At 27.0% G+C, this 8,840-nt stretch overlaps 1 protein-coding gene across 1 annotated transcript; it reads left to right on the top strand.

The window, feature by feature from the left end:
- Positions 1-282: 282 nt before the first annotated feature.
- Positions 283-3,785, top strand: LOC110645754 (60S ribosomal protein L18a-like protein). Its single transcript, XM_021798995.2, has 4 exons — positions 283-659; positions 794-869; positions 1,317-1,431; positions 3,429-3,785. The coding sequence occupies exons 1-4, from the start codon at positions 416-418 to the stop codon at positions 3,486-3,488; spliced, it is 495 nt and encodes a 164-aa protein (XP_021654687.2). The 5' UTR covers positions 283-415; the 3' UTR covers positions 3,489-3,785.
- The last annotated feature ends 5,055 nt before the right edge of the window (positions 3,786-8,840 follow it).

Here is an 8,840-nt window from a genome sequence, read left to right as displayed (position 1 = left end):
ATTATAATATGTATTAAAAATTTGTATACATTATTATTATTTTTTTCTTTTAGTACATAATTTATTACTATATATAATATTTTTTTTAAATTAAATAAAATAAAAATTTTACGACCCACTGATTTAATTTCCTAATTTCACCCTCGAAAATAACTCAGAAAACCTTTTTCAATATAAAATATATGGACAAAATATAAGGGAAAGTCTACTTTTTACCCATAATTAATTTAAATTAAAAATAATTAATGCCAGCTAACTAACAATTGCGACCAAAGTGTCCCAACGGTGATGAGTCGATGCATTGCCAATCTCATTCTATTGTGCTGTCTCAAAGTAACTACTTCGATTCCTCAATTTCTCTTCAAAAAATCAAACAAAACCCTCTCTCACTTCCCAATCCTAATCACTAGTAACCATGAGCGAAGAAGACAAAGCACGCAACAGAGGCGTCGTCGAGCGCCGCCACCACCAGCAGCAACAGCCGCCCCAGTATGGTACCTTTCAAGGCGTTGCTAATTATCCTCCTCCGCCTCCTCCCCACCACCAGCCTGTCATCGGCTTCCCTCAGCCTGCTCCTCCCCCTGGAGCTACTGAGCCTTCCGCCCCTCCTCCGCCTCAGGATCCCTCCTATTATGCTCACGGTTACCAAACCGTCACAGGTATGAATCTGATCGCTGTTCTTTATTAGCTTACATTTTAGTTAGCCACAAATTTTTCTTCGTTTAAATAAATCAAGATTTTCTCTTTTTTTTTTTTGGATTTTAAAAAATTTGTTTGACTTAAATTGTTTCAGGTTATGCTGTTGCTGAAGGAAGACCTGTAAGAGAGCGCCGTCTTCCTTGCTGTGGTATTGGTGTTGGCTGGTTCTTGTAAGTTATTAACATTTTAAAGTTTCAAACAGGCAGCAAATACAAGGATGCCTCATTGGTTTATAAAAATTTTCACTTGAGCTTTACAATGTCTGGATATTCATCGAGTTTTGCAAGTATGACTTCATAAAATTTTCATTTGAGCAGAATAGTTTAGGATTTTAATCTTTAGAGCTAAATGAGCTGACCAATTGATGCTAAAACTTGCTCATGTTTTATGTCTATATGTTAATATCATGATGGCTGAGCTTTTCTTGTTTGTTTGGATGTGCTTACTCTTTGGTACTTAATAAATAGAGTTATATTTGGGGCTTCATTCTTGATTATGAAATGCTTCTAGTACAAAGGGAGCTGTTTAAGGGTATTTTCTTGTAATTTTTTTTTTGAATATTTAGACCTTTCATTTATAATCATTATTATTTATATATTGACCGTCCCTTCATGAAGGTTTATAATCGGTTTCTTTCTCGGTTCTATCCCCTGGTATATTGGGCTATTCGTTCTACTATGTGCAAGGATTGATCCACGAGAGAAACCAGGATACATTGCTTGCACAATTGCTGTGAGTGACTCTTTCATTTCCTGAAAATTTGCAAGTTACTGTGCTATACTCTTTTGTTATTTGATGAAATTACATCTAAATTTCAATTTTTTATCAAAAAAATATTGTTATTCTTTTAAATTTTTGAAATGTTGTTCTGAACAATTGAATCACGGAAGAAATATCTTGATATGCATGATTGCCGCACTGGAGAAAGCTGTAAATTGCACAACTAGCAGTCACACTGTATATAAATCGATTGTTAATAGATTATGCAGATTAGTGAATTTTTTGAGATCTTAAGTTGACACAATAATGTACTATATAAGAAGCAGTGAACTCTTTGGCTGGATGAGGAATTACAAATATAGAAATGCCTCTGTATTCTATATTATATCATAGTTTTTGAGCTAGGATGTGACATTGAATAGGTGAAGGGACTTGGTTACTAGGCTATTAGGTTGGTTAGCAGTTCACTGCTGCATTGCAAAGTGATTAAAAAGATATGTATTCACAAACAAGAAAAAAAATGTAATAAGCATCCTTATAATGTAAAAAAAATGCTTGCTTGGTTCAACATTTGCAGTCAATAATTGGCAGTTAATAGCCAACAGTTGAAGGGCCAAAGCTGACATTTTTAAATCCCAGCTCTATTATAATGTGAACTGCTTACCATTGATTTTTTTTAGAAGTTGTTCTAAATGTCATACTTACCAAACACCTCAATTCAACAATTGAGAGCCTAAAAGCAGGCTTATCAACTAAGTAGACACTCAACTCAACTCAACTCAACTAAGCCTTTATCCCAAAAATTTGGGGTCGGCTATATAGATTCGCTTTCTCCACTCTAACCAAGTAGACACTCAAACAAGTTAAAATCATATTCATGAATTAGTCTCCATTCATGAATCTACTCAAAGAAAATTTATACACTATAAGCACTAAAACTATCAAGTTCATGTTCCTACATTCCAAATGCCTATCTTGGTGCATCCTAAAGGAAATTATATCAGTCAATCGGAAGTTGTGACTATCAATTCCAGGGAATATCTAAGGGTATCTTTTCTATTACAATAGAAGAATGAAGAATCTATAAATGAATTCACTATTATAATTTATAAATAACCATATAGGAAAAGGTAACCATACCGCTTGGGTTTATGATTTGTTTCTCCAATTTTTCCTTATAACATTGGATTTTTTTCTCTTTCTAATTCAGAATAGATTATATCTCAAAATAGTGAGAGATGTATAATATTTGTGGTTTCATAGGGTGGATACTAGTGAAACCATAAGGTTGTTCCAGTGTTTTATGGAGGTCACATGGAAAAAACCTCCTTGCAATGCCAAGTAAAGCTGTGCATCTTACTTTCCTTAAAGTTGACAATGCTTGAAGCCTTTAAATATTTCATTCTGCTTGCATGTAATTCCAAAAGTTATGATTTAATCTATTTGACTAGAATTACCCTAATCATCCTCATTGCCATAGTTGATCATTATGCTTCTCTCTCTCTCTCTCTTTCTCTTTCTCTCTCCCTCTTTTTTTTTTTTTTAATTTCTCTTATCCCCACCCTCTTTCCTCTCTCTCTCAAAGCCACTAGCAATATGGTTATTGAAATAAAGTAAATTAGATACAATCTATCAAGTTTCTGCCACATTTGAGGAATTTATTCTCTTCATAAGAGACTTTCATGTCTCTATTATCCAAATATTTATATAGAAGCTTGTTAGTTGTATGTAGGAAATTCAAATTCTCTTTTGGTTGCTTTTCAAAACTCGCAGTGTATGCTTTAGTATGTGTTTCCTTGTGATACATGCAGTCATCAAGTGAGTACCTTTTGGATATTACTTTAGTTTCTATGATTTATAGTCACTGTCACCCGCTCATATAAGGATCGCTATGCAAATTGAAACTGCATTCTTTTTTTTTTTTAAATTTTTGCTGACTGGGGTTGAGAAATGAAGGATTATTTTGTCTGTTCCTGCCTAAAAATGCAAGAAAAATGCTCTTTCTGCAGGCTGTTGTGGCCACTGTTGCAATTATTCTTGGTGCAACTAAGGGAGCTGATGCTTGGTAACTTTTGGCCAAGACCCAAGAGTAGCAAAATAGATGTGGACACATGCATCAGTTCCTGAACGCTATTTGTAACTTTTGGTACGCAATGATGTGATTGATTCATAGTTGTGTTACTTATCGGTAGTGTTCTGAACAATGAAACTGCGAATTCGTTGGGAGATGATTTCCATAAATGTTTAACGCAGTTATTGTTTTATTTAGCTGAAGGTGTGCTTTGATTATTTATTTGTGAAAATCAGCAGACATTGTATATGTATAATTACTAATTATTATAAATATTAATTTAGATATTAAGTCAGTGGATTCAGGTAGAGTTACTTGGTTAAAATGTTCAGGCTTTGAGTAAATTGCTGCAGTTAAGAGTTTGAAGATATTTTTTTGACCTTATATATAAATTGGCTATTGAACAATTAAGGAAAACTCTATTGCACCTCTTAACATTTTATTTTGATTTATTCCACCCATGATCTTCTATATTTTTAGCTATTACACTCTTGCCTATCCAAGGTTGGGTCCCCGAAACCAAGAGGTCCCAGGTCAAAATCCCACCAATAGCAGGTTTGTTATATTTACATACCATTTGGTTGTATTTACTTTGTTTTGTAAATGTATGTTGGCTTAGAAAATTTGAGATTTCTTATTGTAATTAAGAGGTTTTTTTAACTATCAAACATTTGTTAAAGGGTCAAAATGGGTCTTTTACTCTTTTTTTTTTATTATTTTTTTTATAAAGATTGCACATAAAACAAGACAATACACCTCTTGATAAAACTATATTAGTTTCAAATATATATTTATGTTATATTGTCAACCTCAAGTTCAAATATATAAGCATATAGTTGAATTCAATTATCAAGATAAATTTAATTAAAACAATGTATAAAAATACATGTAGACACAAAAAAAATATTAATAAAAAAAATTAAGAATTCAAATATTGATAATGAAAAATAAAAATATCCTGTTAATAAAAATTTAATTTTTTTTCTATTTTCATTGTATAAATAAAGTACTTATGATTGATAATACAGTTACTTTCTCTGTTGTTATAGTCAGGGGGCGGAGCTACACTTGGGTCAAGGGGGCACTGGCCCTGATCTTTTAAAAATTTTTAAGGGTATAATAGTAATTTTTTAAAATATTAGTATTTTTTTTAATTATCGCTATATAAATTTAATGAGGTACTAGGCTACACAAAATTTTAATAAGTATTTTAAAAATTTATAGGGGTATAATATGGTAGTAATTTCTCAAAAATCAATTGTTGTCTTAATATTTTAAAAATTTTTCGGAGTATTATTAATTTTATAAAAAATAAAACTCTAAATTTTAACTGAATGATATTAATAGTGAAACGTAAATTTTTTTATAAAAAAATTTAAGACATTATTATTTTTTGGTTTATTCTTTACTATCAATTTTATTTTACCGCAATCACTAATTTCTTCTCTTTGAAATTTAAATTATTGGATAAATTATTAAATGAAATTTTAGTACATTTGTTTTGTCATTTTTTTCATCAATTTAAAATTTTAGTGATTTTCTTCTTATAATCTTATTGATATTATTGAAATTTTTCGCTTACTATAATTTCCTTAAACTCAAATTAAAAAAAAAAATTCTTTTATAAATTAAAGTCATATCATTTATTTTATTTAATTTATAATTTTAGTTAAATTTATTTTTCATGATTATTATGAAAAAAAAAATAAATTCAAGATAAATTTTTAATTTTAAGCCATTAATATATTGTAAGTATAATAATTCTTAATATTAAGCATTTATTATTATTTTTAATCAACAACAACTTTCATTTAATTTTTAGCAAGTAGATTTTGTTTTTGAAAAATTTTCTTGTAAATTTATATTATTTTTACGAATTACATATTTTTTTAATTGAGCTCATTAAATGAATTTTTTGACTTTGTCGCTGGTTATAGCAAACCGACCAAATTCCTTTAATCAGAAATCAAATCATTAATTGATTTAGTCCAAACTAAAAACCATTTTAAGTGCAAATTAAAATTAATCTGCGTGAATCAACTGGATAATCGGTAAACTGATGGAGCTCAAAAGGGCTGATTTACATAAAAAAAAATTAATACTACTAATTGCAAAGCCCACAATGCACACTAGGTAAGTTGCACATTTACTTCATCATTTATATAAATATATTTAATAGATATTTACATTAAATAATTTAAAAAAAGTTAAAATTTATATATATACTTTTGAATTATGACAATAAAAAAATATTAAATTATTAAATTAATTTATTGATTACGATGTAAAATTTTTATTTATCAAATATTTATTTTTTACTGATTTAAATAATTTTACTAATATGAAATTTTATTTTAAGTATATTTTATTATAAAATATTATTATTTAAATCTAAAATTTTAAATTGTTTTAATAAATTATTATATTTAAAATATAATTAAATTTATTCCAAAATTTATTTATAAAATGTAATGAATTATTAATTGAGACAATGTATTATTAGTGTCTTTTAAGAGATTATTAATAATATTTATTTAATAATATATCAATTAAACCTATTAAAATTTTAAATTTTTAATCTTTTGTCAGTACTAATTTAATGATTGGATCAGTTTTAATAACCGTCATCAATGGTCAATGCAGATACTTAAAATAGTCACATACCAAGGGAAACAATCAAAATTACTATGATACCCTTTATCACTCATATATATAATTAAATTTCTACTTTTTATTATAATTTTAATTAATTATAATTACAATATGAATATTGCACTATTATTTTAATTAGTTCAATCTATTTTTCCATTGTGATTGGTTCAATAACCTAGTGGTCAAGTGAACTCATGGTTCAATCTGTAGCTCTTATAACCTTTAAGAATTTCTAAAATATTAAAATAAAGTTATTTTTAATTCAATATATTTATGCTATTTAATTTCTTTCATATCTAATATATTATAGAATTTTAAGAATTTTTATATGCATGGGCCAACACTTTAAAGCCAACTATTTTAAGATTTAAAATTATAATGAGATTAAATTAAATTAATTTAATTATAAAATATGTTTTTTCAAAATTAATATAAATATAAAAAGAAAATGATAATGAATATAACCCGGTTGTATTTATTATATAAACATATTATTTACGGGCGAAATGAATTTTTTTTATTAAAATTTTATTTGTTTTATAAAAAATATTTTTTAAAAAAATATATATATATTTTTATAGTTTTTAGCATTTAGAGTATTTAGAAAAAATGATCATAGAAAATATTATACTGGTCAAAGAAAAAATTAAGTTATTTTTAATATAGATGACTTTCTTTTTTTTAAATAAAAAATTATTTTTTATTTTTCAGACTTTACTAATTTTTTTAAAATGTAAAAATATTTATACATACATGAAATAAATACATATTATTATTTTAATATTACAACTAAATAATGAAAAATATTTTCATAAAAAATATTTATTTAACAAATATTTTTTATTAAAAATATTTTTCATATATAAATTATTTTCTGTGAAACAAATGATATCTAAATGTATTAAAAAAAATTGTCTAATCTTTAATTTGTGTGAATGGATTGTGAATATATTATTCAATGTATAATGTATTTTAAATTTATTATTAGAGTAATTATAAAAGCGAAAAATAAATAATTTAATTTCCCACCACTGTACTCATTTTTTCATGTCTTAAAAGTTTCTCTAATTAAAAATATATATATTACTTATGAAAAGGAAATTAATTCCTTTTGAACATTAAATTGAATATTTTTGAAAGGTAAATCATTATGCATGGCAAAGAAATTTGATCATTGCTAGCTCATAACTCAAAGGAGTATGATTTTAATGATACCAAAACTTTAAGATATTTTATCCAATTTCTCAATAAGCAAAGTCTCAAGTTGTTAAGCAACAAGGAATACAATAAGAGAGCATGCCAACTATTAAAGAAGCATTAAAAGAAGATAAAAAAATATCAAATTAAAGGTATAAGGATTGTTTAAGATAGATAAAATTTCCTTATTTTCTTAGACTTAACATATTTATAAAAGAAGCACACTCTCTTTCTACTTTTAGAGAGAGAATATTTCTCTCAAAGTTTTTCTCTTTGTTGTTTCTTTCGAGTCGCTTTAGCTTTTTATTTGTCGAAAGCTTCCCTTGTCCTTCAGGGCAGGGGAAGACTTTTTTTTCTCGCTTAACTGTGGTTTATCCCTCATGCAATTGAGTTAAAAGTAAATAGTCTTTTTGAGTCTTTGTTCTTGAATATCTAGGAGTTTTCATGGTGAGAATGATAAAGAGCATATTAATGCAGGGTTGCCATGGCCGAATAAGAGAATCAAGGCCTTTCATGTCCGGGGATGGCATCTGGTAGGGAAAAGCTATTGGTAGTAGGTCCCTTTCTTGTCTAATATCCCCTTTTGATTCCGGATCTATTGTTCTCGATGGGTTGCTCAGCAAAGGAAGTTCAAATTGTTGAAGGGCTCATTGACTTCTCAGGTGATAGAAGAGAGAATGATTTAGCTACTAGAGTACTTTTCTCATTTCTAAGATCTCTTTGTTGATATTCTTTGTTTTAGGTTCAGTTAGGTTTGGTTGTACTATGTAGTATGATATGTCAATATGAATTTGCCTATGAGTGCTCTTTCAATCTACTGATGGTGCTATGCAACGAAGTTACGGTGATGGTTTCGTTTTCTCAATATGTTCTAGAGATTTCCTCTTTGGTTCTCTTTATTTTGTTATAGGCTAGGTTCAAACTTTTGGGTTGATGGGTTTTGGGTTGTTTTTTTTTTTTTTTTGGTTTGAATTTAGGCCTTAACCCCCTCCATTTTAAAGAAATTATAATTTTATGTTGAAAAAAAAAACATATTTATAAAAGAAAGAGATAAAATCCATTGTTTATCAAAATTTTAAAGGATCTAGCCCTTGTTTAGCATTAAGGTTTTGGGTTAAAAAAATAATTTTAAAAAAGAAAACACAATTTTAAATACAGTTAAAAAAAGTTTTGAAAAAGTAATTTTATTATCTTTCAGTTCATATAAATATTATAACAAATTTAATTGTAAATTAATTTTTAATATCATCTAATTAATATATTTTAAAAAATATTTTTCTCAACAATAATTTTAATAATAATACTAAACATGTCAATATTTAAACATATTTTTGGGTAAAAAAATGATATATTTCAATGTGTCGAAAAAATTTTGAAACACTATTATTAAAATTGAAAATTTTAAGTCAGTAATAAAAGTAATAAATTTATATTAAAAATAAATTAATTTTTTTACTTTCTATATATTACTTTTTTATGTTTGACAGTAAATCTGAATTGT

Source organism: Hevea brasiliensis, chromosome 4 (genome assembly GCF_030052815.1).
Source record: "Hevea brasiliensis isolate MT/VB/25A 57/8 chromosome 4, ASM3005281v1, whole genome shotgun sequence".
Classification (NCBI taxonomy): Eukaryota; Viridiplantae; Streptophyta; class Magnoliopsida; order Malpighiales; family Euphorbiaceae; genus Hevea; species Hevea brasiliensis.
The sequence above is the reverse complement of the archived record's forward strand: the minus strand, read 5'-3'. Positions and strand labels throughout refer to the sequence as shown.

Bases quoted from the DNA above. Each gene is read 5' to 3' on its own strand.
- LOC110645754 (XM_021798995.2), top strand. From the start codon at position 416: ATGAGCGAAGAAGACAAAGCACGCAACAGAGGCGTCGTCGAGCGCCGC. The intron at 660-793 runs GTATGAATCTGA...AAATTGTTTCAG, and splicing joins CGGTTACCAAACCGTCACAG to GTTATGCTGTTGCTGAAGGA. The intron at 1,432-3,428 runs GTGAGTGACTCT...CTCTTTCTGCAG, and splicing joins ACATTGCTTGCACAATTGCT to GCTGTTGTGGCCACTGTTGC.